At 36.0% G+C, this 17,350-nt stretch overlaps 2 protein-coding genes across 7 annotated transcripts; both read right to left on the reverse strand.

Moving 5' to 3' along the window:
• Window positions 1–115: 115 nt before the first annotated feature.
• Window positions 116–12,361, reverse strand: LOC103334861 (transportin-1). Its single transcript, XM_008237840.2, is given in 30 exon segments — window positions 116–767; window positions 1,007–1,066; window positions 1,158–1,226; window positions 1,323–1,374; window positions 1,481–1,608; window positions 1,693–1,764; window positions 2,265–2,339; window positions 2,427–2,489; window positions 2,706–2,807; window positions 3,126–3,233; window positions 3,869–3,952; window positions 4,518–4,628; window positions 4,810–4,881; window positions 4,994–5,068; window positions 5,160–5,285; window positions 5,649–5,747; window positions 6,370–6,483; window positions 7,591–7,704; window positions 7,868–7,927; window positions 8,025–8,054; window positions 8,149–8,205; window positions 8,306–8,372; window positions 9,491–9,576; window positions 9,876–9,926; window positions 10,524–10,604; window positions 10,700–10,737; window positions 10,740–10,776; window positions 10,948–11,037; window positions 11,191–11,478; window positions 12,040–12,361. Coding segments are annotated over 30 exon segments (2,679 nt in total). The 5' UTR covers window positions 12,226–12,361; the 3' UTR covers window positions 116–683.
• A 1,681-nt stretch (window positions 12,362–14,042) lies between these two features.
• LOC103334859 (DNAJ heat shock N-terminal domain-containing protein) lies at window positions 14,043–16,734 on the reverse strand. 6 transcript variants are annotated; one of them, XM_008237835.3, is made up of 6 exons: window positions 16,496–16,722; window positions 15,508–16,202; window positions 15,230–15,412; window positions 14,679–14,771; window positions 14,448–14,530; window positions 14,043–14,316 (listed from the first exon to the last, which is right to left on the reverse strand). In XM_008237835.3, the coding sequence occupies exons 2-4, from the start codon at window positions 16,171–16,173 to the stop codon at window positions 14,751–14,753; spliced, it is 870 nt and encodes a 289-aa protein (XP_008236057.2). In that variant the 5' UTR covers window positions 16,174–16,202; window positions 16,496–16,722; the 3' UTR covers window positions 14,043–14,316; window positions 14,448–14,530; window positions 14,679–14,750. The 6 variants fall into 6 exon arrangements, with proteins under 6 accessions (XP_008236057.2, XP_088911461.1, XP_088911463.1 ...); XM_089055335.1 differs by having other exon boundaries at window positions 14,427–14,530; window positions 16,496–16,721; XM_089055337.1 differs by having other exon boundaries at window positions 14,043–14,530; window positions 15,508–16,185; window positions 16,496–16,734.
• Window positions 16,735–17,350: the final 616 nt, after the last annotated feature.

Raw genomic sequence — 17,350 nt, forward strand, 5'->3', positions numbered from 1 at the left:
CGGCTAGTTTTCAAATTATTCTTTGCATGTAGATAAAAGGTTATATAAAAGGTAAAGATTGCTTGTTATTTTTCCAAACATAAAATCAATTTCAATCAATTCGTGAGACACAAGGTTTCAAATACCACAGCAGATTAGCACAGCAAGAGTAACTTTGCTCCGTCCCCAAATAAAAGGTTTACAGATTTTGAACCATATACGAAACAATGGAAAATTCTTATAACTAAATGCCAAAACCTCCCTTATACAAAATCTGTGAAAATCACAGGTACAAACCCTAATCACTGGAATTGTTGAATAATGCAAAACTCTAAATCTAACATGAAAAATCAATTGATCCAAGACTTGAACGAGATACTTCTTGCCTTTCTCTAAATACAAGACAACAAGAACGAACACACCCTCAAAGCTTGGGAAGCTGCACCCCTGTACACCACTCTTGTCCCAAGCCTACGCTGCTTCATTTGTCAGGTCATGCACTTTATGGACCAGTTGAAAGCTAACTTCAAGCTTCGTTTGAGTCGACAACAAAGCTTCCGCTTAAAAATTAGGGACCAAAAATTTGGACTTCGCTTGTAAAACTCATGACCACAATGCAATGGAAATAGTGTAGACGCAAATATGTATGAGCACATAGAGGAGAGAGAACTAGCAGGTACAATAAATCAGCTATGGGTACAATATTACACTCTGTATTTTGACAGCTTGTCCTTCACTGGTGGCTCCAAAGCAGACATACACTGGTCCCATGCTCCATTCACAAGCATCTGCAGGGTTGCACATTTCAAACAAGTAAATCAAATTATCTTGTCTTATTTTGCACCAGTTATCTTGAAATGAAGAACTTCACCCCCACCCCAATAACCTACTAATTTTCGGCAGAGTTTCATATTGTTTGAGTGTTTTATTTCAAAAGAGTTATCAAAACATTTTCATAATCTCAAGGTTTACACACAGAATATTATTAGAACTCTCAAGGATGTTACATAATAAACGCAACGCTAACCTGCTTATAACCATGCAACACCTGGCAAACTTCATTATGAAGCTCTTCACTCCTTATTTCCTATAAAACATGGCAAATCACAACTTTGAGCTTGTACAAAAAAACACGAACACTTTGTAAAATCCACAGATGAGTATAGCATGATTCTTACATGCCAACTTGCAATAGCGTTGCACAGAAAAATGAGCGAACTCAATGCTCCAGATGGATTGGCTCTAACCTGAAATATTTGAGAAAATCCAAGCGAGAGTGTAAATAGGTATACATGTGGAATGTATGATGAAAAAAAAGAAAGGAAAAGAACGCAGAGGCATACCAAAGCACAGAGACCTCGGAAGGCATCCTCCTTTTCAAAATCATCACGTATCCTGTGAGATGAATTGCATGTCAGAAACAACGTATAGCGGTGAAAATGTAATAAGCATTATGAGGAAGCATATATTGCTACTTCAAATGTAGATGTATAAAACTTACATTGACAAAGCAATGCACCAAGATTGCATAAAATGCTCCATATGCGGAGCCACAAGCTCTGGACAGACCCACGCAAGCCTCCCAAGTGTGATAGCACTGTTTTCAATTAGTGACTTGTTGTTGAGCTCCTGCTCGGCATCAAGAGATGCAATTAAAAGATGACACCTCCTCCAAGGTACATGTTACAATTATAATGGGGAAAAAAAAATCACCTCTGCGTGTTGAAGGATGGGGACTAAGCAAGAGATAACCGTCAAAACAATTGGAGAAATTTCTTGACGAACCTGAAATTCAAAGTTACTTTCATGATACCATCATCAAGCAATTAAAGTAGAATATTTAAGTCACTGAGTAACAAGGAATAGAGAAACACAAGAAACCAAAAAAGATGCACAAACCAATACAGGACACAAACAGAGACACTCGCAGGTGTATATGTATGTGTTGATAACAAAAGTTTGCTCACAACACCAAATTGGCTTGTGTTTATTTAAAAAGAACAGACAATTAATAAATTTCACAACATCTGGAAGGGCACCTAGAAAAATAAAGGACTGCTCTTAAATCAATTAAATGATGGAAACCCTGATAAATAAGTTGAGCCCACCAAGATTTTATATTGCTCCATCTTGTCCCTTTACACAATGACAACAAGAACTGATCATGGTGATCATCTAAAAAGAGCGCAAGCAACCACACAATTTCAAGTCATAAAAATGAAAAAGCCCCTGCTGAAGCTTTACAATTTAAATTTTATATCTAGCCAACTTCATTGAAAGTTTACCTTCACTGCTAACTCTCCAATGGCCCAACAAGCATTATTTGCAACTGAAACAGTTTCCTTCAGCTTAGGAGTATTCTGTACAACAAGATATCACATAAATCATGACTGCTAAAAGCAATACTGAATTCAACCCAAAAAAGCAATACTGAAAATTTTACATACCAGTTGCTTGGCTGCCACATCAATAAATTCTGGCAAACGAGGTCGCAAATGAACTGCGCATACCTACTCAAAATAAAGGCCAAGACAATGGTTAGGCATGAAAAACTAAATTCACTGATAAATTAACAGCTCTTAGTAGCTTCCACTACACTAGCCTTGTGGCATTGTGTTATCTATTTCTTTTGGAGAATTTAATAAGCTCTCAAATTTTGCACGAATATCAAGGATGGGACAGGAACCCAGATTGCACATCATTTGACAGATAAATTCTCAACTTACTCTTGCAAGATCCCCAAGTAATGCAAAGCCACTCTGTCGGACATCTGGAGCATCATCCGTGCAACATTGCAAAAGCAAGTCCCTCAAATTGCTCTGTGAAACCTGGATAGCAAATAAGAAACATGAAAACACATTTCAATATGCAAGCTATATAGTAATTTGACAATGGGAGAGGCTAAAGCATTAAAGGGGGCAGTATGGGCTATGTAATGAGTGGATTCCACGTAATTTTCAAAGGAGATGTTGCATTGGTTTTTGATGAACTGTCAGATAGGCCAATGCACAAACCCTTGCTTTCTAGAGAGAGAGAGGGGGGGGCCTATTCTGGAAAATAAATATTTAAGACAGAGCATTCAATAATGATATAAATACATGTTATCTCATATCTTTTCTCTATAAAGAATTGGAGAAGGAAAATACCAAGCTCTCTATCCCGCTGCCAAGACCTTCAGCAAGTCCAGAAAGCAGATCAAGAGAGCATACAATAAATTCTTTATCATATGGCACCCCGGAAGAAACAGGATCAGCCTGCAAAAGAAGTCCAGAGAAATTTCTTATATTAGAGGCACCCAGATGGACATGGACTACATACAAACTTTCAAAACTTGTACGACGGGTGTGAATTTTTTTTATGATACAGGTAATTGAAGGCACATTTTTAGGGATATTAGCTTTTAGTGTAATATGTGATTTAAGTTGGTGTAGCTTAATATTTGTTATCTCTTTTATAGAAATATATGTTTCCTGCCCCCCCGAAAGGAAAAGGGAAAAAAATCACTAGCAATATAGATATTCAAAATTCCAAAGGTGGTTATATAGAATACAATGAGACACTTGAGAACATTTTGGGCTTTTATAGTTTCCAGAAGCGGACATATTGAAGTAATCCCAATGGGCACTATCTATGCAGGGTATAAAAGATAAACTTCAGGAATATAAGTTACATTTTTTAAAGTAAGCATTTTACTGATACATTGATACAGAGATCAATAATACAAATGTCTCTAATTCCAAGATATGCAAACTAAGCTATGACTTGAAAGCAAGAAAGCTATTACTCCTATCTTTGAAACCTTATACAGGGGAGAGGGGCTTGTAATAAATAATAAAAGGGTTCAATCTTGTCACATAATTCATGAACAATCAAAAGACCAGGATTGAACCTTCGCGAGTAGTTGGGACTGGATGATGCTTATGCACCTCTGAAATACAGGCTCAGCAAATTGAGAGAATCCGGCACCCAAAGCCTGAAAATAAGCAAACAAATTTAAATTTTTATACCCACTGCATGTAGCACTTAACATTCTTTTTCACATTTGTGTTATTTCAGGCTGCAACTCATGAAGTCCTCATGCCAAAAAAACAAAGATATCAAAGAACAAATATATGTCACAGGAATAGAAATGTATGTGGTGGCAGCAGTCTAACATGATTCAAGAACAGACATGGAAATTAAGTCTTGCCATATTATATGTTACGGGTGCAAAGAAGGAACTATAACAAGAACAGCAATAAAATGTACTTCAGTTACTCTTACTGGCAGACAATGCTCCCAAAACCAAGAGAGCTTACTCTCTTTTTCTTCTGAAGGGCAAAAGAGTCTTATTCATGGCACTGACATTCTAACCATGCCGTTCCTAACCATATTATGTATCAAAATTTCAACTACTAAATGCTAATAATGAGTGTTACATTCGCCTTTCCATTGTGCCTTACTACTACCATATACACAGGTAGTGGTTTAAATTGCACACATACAAAATAAAACTAAAACAAATAAGAAGACGACTGAAAGAAAACAGCAATATGTACCTGTGATATAGAAGTAAAGCACTCTAGCAATGGAAAGAGATCTTTATCTGAATTTGAAAGTTGTTGCCACTTTGCAATTAATGGTGGCATCAGAATTTCAAGATATGCGGGCTGCAAACCAAAGCCATTGCATCAGAATTTCAAGATAAGTGGGCTGAAAAGCAAACTACAGTCAATTGGCACAAATTGTTTTATCATAATCGCTGCATCTGATAAACTCTATACTCATGACTTAAAAACTATTTATTTTGTTTTGAGGGAAGAAAACAGAGATGACAGGAAAGGAAAATACCTTATTCAACTCCCCACCAACAGCATCTGCTAGAGTTCCTATAGCATCATATACAATCCTGAGATTCCGCCTCTGAATAACAATACAAAACTATTAATCATAATAAACTAAAGAATGGGAATAATCAGTGTTTCATCTCTTCATGTTCACACTGGAGGAACTCTGGTAAAGGCTTCGCAGAAACCTGATATTTCCCAAAAGCACACATAAGGTGTTGTAAAATCATTTCCAAGCGTGGTGCCAACTCTTCTGCTGCCTCCTGCAGCTTTTAAACGATCAGTATTTAAAACCAGATATGTAATAGTCAAATAACATTGATTGAAAGAATTAGACTGCATTTATATAAGAACCTCTTCAAGTGTCGCAAAAGCAGAGCAAGCAGCCTCTTGTACCCGCTTGTTATTATCTAATATTCTTCTTAATAGACCCACAAGAACCTTGTCAAATTGCTCATAACCTACTTGATGTTCGACACCCTGAAGAAGAACAGGCAAGCATAAAACTCTACAGAGCCGATGAATGATACTCTGTGGGGATCAAAATATAGCACTAACCTAGATAGTCACATAAAAATACAAAATTTACAATTATGCAAAAAATGAAAAAGGCTTCACAAAGATTATATAAAGATAAAGTGATATATTCAACAATGAAATATGGAATAAATTTCAATGCATGAAAATGCGAAATCACTTTTTAGAAAACATGTGCTCTCCAAATTTCTTTTTTTCACTTCTTGCTCAACCATGAGTAAGGGAAAAAAAGAATGTCAGTTCCATAGAAATAGCAAAATTGATATACCTGAACAAGAAAGTAAAGACATAGGAATGTGTAAATACCTGAACAATGAACTTGCTGAAACGAGAAAGAGTCCAACAAGAAATACTCCGTATAAGTGGAAACTTATCGTCTAAAAGAGGGATTAGAAATGCAACAATCTGCAATGTGAATAATTAATTTTTACTTGAATAATTCAGCACAGAATTTAGATAGTGTACACAGAGCAATCTAATAGCAAAAAACTCTGTTTGCTGGTTATTTGTGCAAATATATAGGCTGCATGGGAAATGTTTTCTCCAGCTAGACAGTTTTTGAATTGTCAATATGGACCATTGATTGTGTAGATTCATATTTGAAAGTGTGGTCCAAATTTACAGTGTGGCAACCTAGCATGCAAGATATATAATAAATAGAGACCATTAATGCAGAATACTGGCTGTCATTTGGGTTCTATGGATGGAGAGGACAGACAAACTTTTGCAGATCACAGAGGGGTTAAGTTTAAGGGTGGGGATAGGCCTGTTGTTTTGTCATCTCTTCAGGCGTTTTCTACTGATTTTAGGGGTGAGCGTCTCTGCTGTATTGTTGAACTGGAAGGCAGCTATTAGTTAGCTTGCTTCTCTTTTGTTTTGTTCTGAGGCTGTTTCTTTTTTAATCTTGTTTGTATTTGAGTGTACTACAGAAAAGGAATTCTTGTACCAATTGAAGTTTATGACAATAAAAGTTTTGTTCTCATCCCAAAAACAAAACAAAAATTAAAAACAGGTCACAAGGGATTACCTCAGTCAAATGAGGATAAAGACCACTAATGCAACCTTCAGCTATGGCACCAAGTGCCAAAACAGCAGCTTCCCTTTCTTTCCAGGTTTCATCCTCACTGGTGGCCAACTTGGTCTGCAGATATTTGAGATGTTAAAACTTTTATTTGAAACAGGAGTACCGATTAGCAGAGCAAAAATTCTTCAACATAATAGACCTTAGCTAAGGCTTGTTCAGTAACTTACAGGGAAAGAATCTTACTAATAGTATTGACTTGTATCAAATCATACAATTCTAATAACTAACTAATTCTGTTTCCTTCATTTCCCTCTCAAAGAGAAACAGGTCCACATAGCCTTATTTTCTACATGTCCATTCTGGAACATTATTACTACTTAGCAAGGTCAACCCATCAGGTTACTGGAGCAGCAGTGCAATTCTATTTATCAGAATATGAGCATTTAATCCAAAATCAATTGGCAATGGGTTGAAGAGGCCCAAGATCTTTAAAGCACTTATGCTAGGCTTCTATCCTTCGATGTAGGATACAATCAATGAACCCCCTTCTATGTGGAATCTTTTGCACCAAACACGAAGACAATTCTTATTGGGTGACGTGGGACCATTAGGCCTACCACATGGATAACCAACTTGATACCATATTATCCAACCCAAAACCAATTTGGAATGGGTAGAGAGGCCCAAGATCTTTTAAGCACCAATGGCTTCCATCTTTCAATGTTGGATACTCACAACACAATTAGAGTATCTTCTTCAGCTGACCTAATCCTCAAAAGAACATTCACAAATACAGAGCACACATGATATTTTTCCTGTTGCATGTCACATAACTTGGAGCAAGCTTTTCAAACTACATCTTGAAGAGATAGCCAAGTAAACAAACTACATGAACATGCATAGTATATGTGTAACTTAAGAAAACCCAAAACATCGAAATCAGCATGCGACACATAATTTTCCAAGGAGAACGATGCAACTTCCTACTTTAAAGAGCTATGTAATCCAACATGAAATGTTCTAAGGGAAACCGTGTTACTTCAACTTTGAGGATCTACATAATCCTCTAATGGATAGAACTGTCCATATAATCTTCTAAATCATTCAATTCTTTCAGAGAAAATGGGAGGATGAAAAATAAACAAATATATTTTTTATAAGAATAAAAGTATAAAATCTTAACGACCAATGCTTTCACTTTAATGCCAAATAAGTCTATATAACCTGAACAAAGAGCATCAGCGTTGGGAGAATCTCATCCCCAAACACATTTGACAGGATATCGAGAGCTGCTGCACTGCATTTCCGTAAATTCCATACATTGACAATATCATCATCCTGTCATTATCCCAAATCATGTCATTTAAAAGATATTCTACTCATTTCCCTCATACTTAAACCCTACATAAAGCAGAAATTTTTTAGTAGTATTTAATAGAGTCAGAATAATCAACCAGACTATTTAAATAATAAACAGAAAAATAATAATATGGCAAATTACATCATCTTCCACACTTTCAGATCCATGAGCCCGTGATGAATGAAACCGAGGTTTGATATCCTGTGGTACACAATATCAGCATAACAGATTAAGAATATAACTTAAGATACCAAAAATAAAGAGAATACCAACAACGAAAAACAAAATTGGTCTGAACCTGATCACGGTCTGGAACCGACCCATCCTCCTGCAACAATGAATTGATGCCAAATGAATAACGAACTACAACAAATGGCAATTCAGAATCACCCAAAAACACAAATTGACCCAGTAAAGATAACCTCAGCATCAATGAGGGACTCATCATCATCAGCATAAACCATGTTTGACAACAAAACCTACAGAAGTTGAAACAGGTGTGTTGTATTAAAAAAATTCCATAGATTCCATTGTAAGTATGGTTATCACACCAAGAAAACGATCAACAATTGGGTATACCGGAATTAGACGTGGCAAAAATTCTCTTAAATTCTCAGGTGGTAACTGAGCATCACAATATGCAGACCTGTGTAAAAATACTGATTGTCAAATGAAATTAATATACAAGACAGAGGTTAAGTTACAAACATGCCAACCACAAGGAGAAATCTTCTAAGTAATAAGCACAATATACACGCAAGAGTAGCTCCAGAGTTATGAAAAGTGCAAGAAATAAGCTATGGCATCCAACATTTTGATACTTGTGAACAAAAAACTTTTATACAAAAGGTAGTCATAGAATGTTCCTCTATGTAAACGTTAAAGTAATGATTTCCAGATGTGAAGGTGATTTTAAAATTAAAAAATTCTTTGGTGCATTAAGAAAAAACATGGACTGAATTGCAACTCATAACATCTAAAACAATATTTGTATATCAAACGCAAGCTCCATGTGAACAATAATAAATTCCTAGAAGAATTGGAGTGAACTCTGTTCTAATAGACAAAATTGTCCTGCTCAGTTTGAACTTATGAGGGGAATGGACGAGGCCATTATCACTCATGGAATTCCAGCTCTAATCTAGAATGTTGTACTTTTGTAAATATCACATATCCATTACTCTTCTTCCCAAAGTGTTTTCAAGTCCTAGTCAAAGAACCACCACCTTAACTCACCAAACACAGTAGACAACCACAATCAATTCTCCACTACCCATATCTTTGATCACCACCACTGAAGCCTATTGATATAACCATTTAGACAAGTTATGAGGAAGTAGATTCACTAATGGCACATAGCCGCAAATATAACTTGGTGTGTGAATCAGTACTGAGATGCAATGCTTGGCACCCAGAATATATTGGTAACCACATCACTGTCAATGATGCAAAAGATCCAACTGTAGACAGCTCCTATAGTAAAATCAATTTATTCAAATTTTGGGTGTTGGCTAATTATATCAAGGCTAAAGTCTCAAACTCCATAACAAACTTTAGCATGCAGTACAAACCAAAGATGTAATTGTAACTCTCCTCTCTCGGTAACACAATTATTAAAAGGCTTTAATATAACTAAATAGAAAGATATAGAGAAGAACCCAATAACTAACCGAATTCATTCACTCAATATCTGAAAACTATTTAATGAATCATAAGCTAATGGTGAAAACATTCAATTAGTATATGCCATTTGTTGGAGGATACCAGAATTCGCAGGCTTCAAGAGCCACTTCTTCATCGGTGTCCTTGTTGACTCGCAACATGTATTCAATCACATTCCTCAAATGTGGCTGCAGTACCAGGTAAGAGTCACTTAAAAGTGCAATAAGGATAAGGGATGACAATAAAGAAAACAATGATCATAGAAATATATGAAACATAGAGTAAGATTGTGCAAGCATGTGTATGTGCATACATGTGTATATGCAGATAGATATATACAGTAAGATGCATGATGGAATGTGCAAGCAGGATTAATTCAATTTTGTCCTATACCCTGTTGTTGACACAGCAAAATGCATGTAGCACATAGACAAATGAAAAAAGGCACAGAATAGAACAAGGCTAGAATAACACAACAAGATGTTACCTCCAAGAATGATGGACGGACTTCAATTAGCTGAACAAATGCTGCACTAACCTGTTTGGACAATGAAAAGGGGGGGAAAAGATGAGAACAAAGCCAAAATTATTAAATCTAATAACATTCAGCGCCCATCAAATATGACCTTTATTTGTTGATTCTAAGACTGAATGTGATGGATATCTTTGTCCACCTTCCTTACAACTTCTCTTTAGTATATGATTCTTTTTATTTACTTTTTTAAAAGCAACAAAGAATTCAATTCAAATATCCCACTGATCATTATCCAGTCATGATTATAATATTATCTGTTTAGACCAATGCAAAGAACACAGAAAAAAAAACCAATATAATCCATTTAAAAACAACTACACAGGTCATGGTTATCCTAGGCAACTCAAGCATTCAGAAACAAATCTTCCACAACAATGAATTCGGCTTTTTATTATTATTTATAAATAATAATAATAATAACATATTTGTGAATATTGAAGATTTTACAGCCAAATAGAAAACAAATTTAAACTGTTAATGGAAGTTAATTTTGAGCGGAAATTTTTTGACCTGAAATGGAATATCCAATTCAATTTCCACGCAATACTATTATCTTCAGAATTAAACCCAGATAAGATAAAGTAATGATGGAGTACTCACTAATTTCCTCACTTCAGAAGAAGGGTCATTAGCAAGGACAAATAAACCTTGAAGATATTGATCCATGGATGCATATAGAGCCTGCAATCAAATAGAACAACATAATTGCTACAACCCCCAATCATCAGAATAAGGTCCAAAAGGTACCAAAACAACAGGTTTCCACATATACTTACACCTGGCATCAACATAATGTATTGATTTACAGACCCAGGGAAAGCTTTCTTAGCGATGAATGTGGTGACTCGAAAAACTGTACAAAGTGAAGCCACGTTGAGAAAACCCGGCCAAAAAGAAAAAAAGGACCATCAGTAAAATTTCAGAGTTCAGCCATGCTTATAGGGGATGGGGCAGAATAACTATTTAAACATAAAACGTAAACTTCAAGATCACTTATAAAACAATACAGCTATTTCATTATTACCTTCAGTAACCTTGGAAGGAATATGTTGATGGGACGTTCAGGCAAACCGGGTACATCTGAATCAAGCAGTTGAGGTATATCCTCACAAATCTGTGTTTCATCACAACATTAGTATCACAAAAATTAATAAGTTTCTGATTTGTGCCATTGGTTTTAAGAGCTACAAGAGCAAAGGATCTTTCAGGAATATGCAAAAATTTAATCAGGAAATTTAATCAGTAAACTCTAGGACATTGTGTTTACCTTGGATAATGCGTCCATAGCACCTTCCATGTGATTTAGGTCATTACTATCTAAACAATTTACAAGAGCTTGCAATAGTTCAGGCCACCCCAAAATTCCCCCTAGTTGAACAACAACACTTATAATGGTGCCAACTGTAGACCTGATGTGTCTGTCTGCTGCTCCTAAGCAAGGCAACAATTCGGATTTAATATATTGCTGGTATGCTGGAGCCATGGGTTTATATGCATTTCTAAGGTTATTCTTCAAAAGCAATCCCGCAGCTTGTCGTATCTCCACTGATTTACCCTGTCCAAAAGTTACCCAAATTCGAAGTTCCATCAGCACCCAGAAGCTGAAAACTGGTTATGCTATGTTACCCAACAGCCAAAAACAATAAATCATTTTCTTCACAATACACGTTACCATGCCACAGGATCAACTCCAGTATATCAAAAGCAAGACAAAGTTTACCAATTACAAATTTAAGTATCCAACCTTTCCACCACAGCAAATAGATTTGACATAACAAGGATTTGTGGACAAACATTCTAAGTAATTAAGGCTTTCTGGTGCCACCAGCTTGAAACCGCTCTCAAAGTCAATAGAATAGAAAACAAATACAATCAGAACAATCAGCCATGTGAAGCGATTCTAATCTCAACTTCATCGGCACCCATAACCTCCATCGAACCCAAACCCATAAGCCCCCGTCAACTCAAAAAACGATTATCAATTTCTAACTAAGTATGCAATCCAATCAGACCCATTATCCAACCAAATCACATAATCAAAAAGACAAAACAGAAACCCTACTGATTGAAATTGGAGATGAAGACAGAATTAGGGGAAGTGGAGTGAGACGATTACCTCGGCACGTGCGAGAATGAAAGCGAGGTAGTTATTGAAATCAGGGAACTGAGAGTAGTGTTGAAGTTGCTGCCAAATCTGAGACTTGTCAGCGGAAGAAGACGAATGGGAAATCTGCTGCTCCAGCAACCCGCAGATCTCCGCGAACCCTTCTTCCTTTGGCTGCCACGAGGCACTCGCCGCCATTGAAATGGAGACAGAGGTTCTGATTCTGCAACGGAATTTTGAATTGAACGCTTGGGGTTTTGAGCAGAGAGGAAAGGGGGATTTTAGGACAGCTATGAGGGGTTTTGGTGGGGCGGAGACGAGGCAAAGAGGACGATCTATGTTTAAATATTATACAAAATTATCATAATTTATTATATAATAATGTAGATTAATATTATTAGACAGAAAATTATAATCATTTTTCTTGAATTTTTTTCTTTTCACTTTTTAAATGTTAATTTTGTTATAATATTTTTGTCTTGAAAAAAAAACTTAAATTATAGCAAGAATGCCCCCCTTTTGCATTCATTTGACACTTAAAAATTAAAATTGTTTATCCGTAATACCTCAATATCCGTAAATAATCTGCATACAACCAAACCTCATTTCATTTTTTTTTGACACTTGAAAACTATCCCATAATAAAACGTACATCATCCAATTATGAAGTCATCAAACATCTTCATCTGAAAAGTTGATAGTGATCTCATATATGCGTACAACCAGACCTCATTCCATTCCTTTGAACCTTGAGAATAATTTGCGAAAGAAATATATCATCCAATTATTGAGCAGTCAAACATCTTTGTTTGGACATTAGTACGACAGGTTATATGCATACAAGCATGGTTGGGAGCTAAGCTAAGTGCATATCCGAGGTTGTCATGCCCCTTCCCCCTTAGTTTCTTTATCAATGAACATATATTATGTAGTAATTCAAAAAATTTGGCACAATTATGATATGTATAAGCATAGCTCCGCCACCAAATACACCTTACAATCAAACCTTGTTTTATTCATTTGACACATAGAATTACTTACGAAGGTGAGATATGATCCCAATTCTTGAGCCATCAAACATCTTCGTTTCAAATGTGGTAGATGAATTGTAACAAACATTAACATTCGATTTCCTTGCTAAAATGCTTGAAAGAAATCTCTTGGAGTTATGAGAGATGAGTGCCAAAACCAATTGGCCTTCCCATAGAATCGCGACTAGTAAACCAAAATTATCATATAAAATTCTTAATGAAATTGTCGAAGTGATAACATTTTTTTATTTTTTTTTAAATGACAAAGTAATAATAAAATTCCAATATTTTTGTAAAATAGTGAAACCGAGAGAGTTGACTCGACTCCATATACCAAAGCACCCATAACACCATGCACCTATCCAAATTGGCAGTACATAAAGAGTTGAGTTTTTTTTAATTTATATTTATTATAAATAATTTATTTTTTCTTTTCTGCTACCCATAACACTCATGTATTTTTCCTATAAATACCTAACCATTTTATTCACTTTCTAATCTTCATAAAACTCACCAATATTTTTCATCACACAATCTTGTAAAAAAAAATCCGCATTTCTTGTCCAATTTCTTTTTTAATAGATTATCAAGGCAAAACCAAAAAGAGAAAAATTTTATCCAAAAATTTTATTTGAAAATTTTATTCAAAAAATGTTATTTTTTTTAAAAATTATATATTGACACGTGACAACCGAAAATATAATAAAAAATCAAAATTAATAGTTTAAAGTATAAACAAATAGGAAATAAAGTACAATTTTTCTTTTCTGCTACATCTTCACTGGCACGATGAGAGCTCTAAGAGGCCGTGAACCTAACGCTCAAAGTATCAGAGTAATGCCATGCCAAAACACTTAACATCGATCACCTTTCAATCTCACAAGTCATCCGGCCATCATTCTACGTAACAGATGAGGAAACAGTGTTAAGTGGGGGTGATGAATCCAAATTTTATCGACGATATAAAATGATGAAACAGTGAAATAAATGAAAACCCAAGTGAATCATTAACTTGATACAATATGGAGTGTACAATGATTTGTGAAATAGCACAGGATGCAACCGTGGATATAACCAATACACCAAATTCAAAATGGCCAACAGAAATAATTCTGTCCTAACCTTGAGAATGGTAAACTGTTAGCATACATCAATGCCAGTCTTGATCTCTCAGTAACTAATTCATGTTTATAACATCTCTGGTTAAAAGCACTTCTCATGCACAATCTTGATACTTGAGAGACTTCTCACCAGTTCCCTGCATGTCAAAGAATTAGAGTATATCAGTCAGTCATGCAAAGATTGGCTATTTGTACTTTTTCACAAAAGCATAGATGATTTTGGTTAGAGAAATGCAAGTCCAGCAACTCTTTCAAAGGCCTTGGCAACCTTTGCTCCAATCACATCGGTATTTATAAACTTCTCTTGCCACGTGGTCTGTGTTACCATTGGCTTGGCAAAAGCATATGCTCCTATGTACAATTGAAATGTGCTTGTCATGCACTTTGAAAAGGTATTTGGATATCATTCTTATGTTCAGAAAACAAAGTGACCCAGACAAAGGCTGGCATGAATTGGGAGTGGCAAAAATGAAATAATGAAAGTAACGGTCATTCTTACCTGTACATGGGAATTCAGTTCGTGAATCTTGTAGTGCTTTTGGGATCATCATCCTTTCATGCTTCTAGAATATTATTTTTGCTTCTGCGCAGCCTATAGTAGAAAAACCAGACAAAGACTCAAAACTGATGTACTAAAAAGCAGAGCAAAAAAATAGAATTTATTTCCCTATTCACTACGGGGCAGTATCAAAATTTGAAAATTAAAAATCAACTGTCAGATACGTGGGCACATACAACTTATTGCCCTTTTGAAGCACAAGAATATATCATAGTTTTAACGATATAACTACATGCAAGCATAATAGTCTGTGTATGATCCGGTTGATTAACAGTTTAACATATATATATATATATATATATCTGCTTTAAAATGAAAAGATGCAAAAATTGTATAACACAGACATCTAACTGCAAAAATACAACAGCAAGAGCACAATAAAAAATAAGAGAGGCAACTTTCTCTTTATGTCAAGTGACTTAAATTGAAGTCTCTGCATGATCATTGCAATCTTTAGATAAGGTATGAAGAATAGTTAATCCTAGTCAAACCTTTTGGAGTTTCTGCAAAACAGAATCCTCAAAAGTTTGATAGCTCGCCCCAATCAAATTGTTAAGTCGATCAGGTTCATTAGACTTCTGAACTGGTGGAGCATCAGTCACTGCAACTGGTTGAAGAGGTAAAACTAGCAATGGATTAGAAAGGTCGCCCATCACAATTTGTGTTGCTGCAACCTACAAATAATAACGCCAATGGTATGTCACTACATCATTAAGAAAATAAAAGTTCAAAGTAGAAATTATAAACATAACAGTCATGGCATACTTACAGCCGCATCTTTAGTTGTCATTACGACTAGGGCCGAACCTCTCTTCTTAGCATCTTTGATAACAACATCTTCAACCTCACCAAACTTGGAGAACAAGTCTCTCAACCTCTGGGCTGTATAACCTTCACCAACCTTTTCCCAAGAAACTTTAAGCACCTTCTCCTTATCCAATCCTGGCTTAGCACCACCCACGCTCTCCTTCCCAACTCCCCTACTTTCTCTTTTTGGAACTGAAGCAGTTGCCGCCCCTTTATTCGCATGCATGGCACGTATTCTCGCAATCTCTTCCTTAAGCTTCCTAGCAATTCTCTCCTCTTCATCTCTATCTTTGGCAGCTGCATCTGGAGCAAAGCCAGCTCGTTCTCTCACTTCAAGATCAGAGACCATCTTCTGTCGCTTGGAATCGCGCTCCAAATGGCGCCGCTGATGCTCTCTCTTAACTCTCAGTAAATCATCAAACAGCTTCCTGGCCTTCTCATCCTTAAGTATCTCATAGGATGACTTGAGAATTTGGAAGTTGGCATGGGCATCGGGATCATCCAGCCTCTTATCGGGGTGCAACTCAAGAGCCTTTGCTCTGTATGCCTTTGAAATCTCCTTTTCTGTAAGCTTAGCACCTTCTTCACCGGAAGGCAAACCGAGAATCTTATAATGATCAATGATCATCCATATCTAAAGCTACAAACTAAAAGATCCTGTCAGAAAACAAAAATAATAATTTGCAATCAGCAAATATGCCTAACAATTCAAAGCAAGAGCTACAAAACCCATAACAGAGAAAGAAAAAAAACAAATAGAATTCATGGTGTCTTTGATTTTCATCTAACAAGCTGATTCTGTTTCATGCCTATAAAATTTTGATTTTGAATAGCATGAATTTCACTCCAAAAAATACTCTGTGCATAATTCAACAAAGGGGTTGGCTACCAAACTGCAAATCTAACAGGAGACTGAAAAACCCTAATCAGACTTCGAAATATATACTTACCAGAAGAAGAAGGAACCAGTGAATTGATAAGAAGCAGCAAAATCAGATGCGCACAACCCACTCTTCGTCAATCCGCGGTGGGCTGCGTTGAGCTGCTCAAAGACTCGGAATCAGAGAATGGACGGCTCTAACGAAACTGAGGCTGAGGCAAACAAAAACGGACGAAACTGAGAGGACGGTGGCTGCGGGTACCCGATAACCCGTTTATTAAAGGTCCGTGGTGTTGGACACACTTAACAAATCGGGTCAAAAGGGTGAATTGGTCACATCATTTTTTGGTTTTTGGTCAGAAAAGATAAGCTGAGAATGAAACAAACATTACTACACTAGCAAGACTTGGGCCCATCTTGGATTTACCAAATAAAATCCCCAATTACATCGATTCGACCAAAAATCAAATTCCCCAATTAGAGTTTCAACTTTTTGCACTTTTCTTAGGGGGTGATTTTGTTTCAACTGGACTGTCATGTTTCTGTTTGCAGGGAAACATTCGGAAGGGGAATCCAGATACAACCTGTCTGATCACATCATGAGAGCAGCAGCCATGGTACGGATATTCTTCTGTTCACTTTGATAGGTCAATTGAAAGATGACTGAATTTAACCTTCTGTTTGGATGAAAGAGTTGAAAATTACATAGAATTCTATGATATAATTTAGATTTCCATCATTTTAATTTTTGGCAATTGAAGATTTCGGTTTTTGGATTATGTATATTGAATTTTTAAATGGCACTATGAAAATTGTGAAATGACGCCTATTTGGGTGGAAATTAAACTTGGAATTATGATGCCCTAATTTTCATGATTTTTTCCACGTGTTATTTAATAAATTTCGTGCTTAAGTTATTAAACAA

This window comes from Prunus mume, linkage group LG6 (genome assembly GCF_029339155.1).
Source record: "Prunus mume cultivar Tortuosa linkage group LG6, ASM2933915v1, whole genome shotgun sequence".
Taxonomy (NCBI): Eukaryota; Viridiplantae; Streptophyta; class Magnoliopsida; order Rosales; family Rosaceae; genus Prunus; species Prunus mume.

Coding starts and splice junctions, on each gene's coding strand:
- LOC103334859 (XM_089055337.1), bottom strand. CDS start 16,173: ATGATCATTGATCATTATAAGATTCTCGGTTTGCCTTCCGGTGAAGAA. Junction 15,413..15,507: donor TGACAACTAAAGATGCGGCT/GTAAGTATGCCA, acceptor TATTATTTGTAG/GTTGCAGCAACACAAATTGT. Junction 14,772..15,229: donor TTTTGCAGAAACTCCAAAAG/GTTTGACTAGGA, acceptor TTTCTACTATAG/GCTGCGCAGAAGCAAAAATA.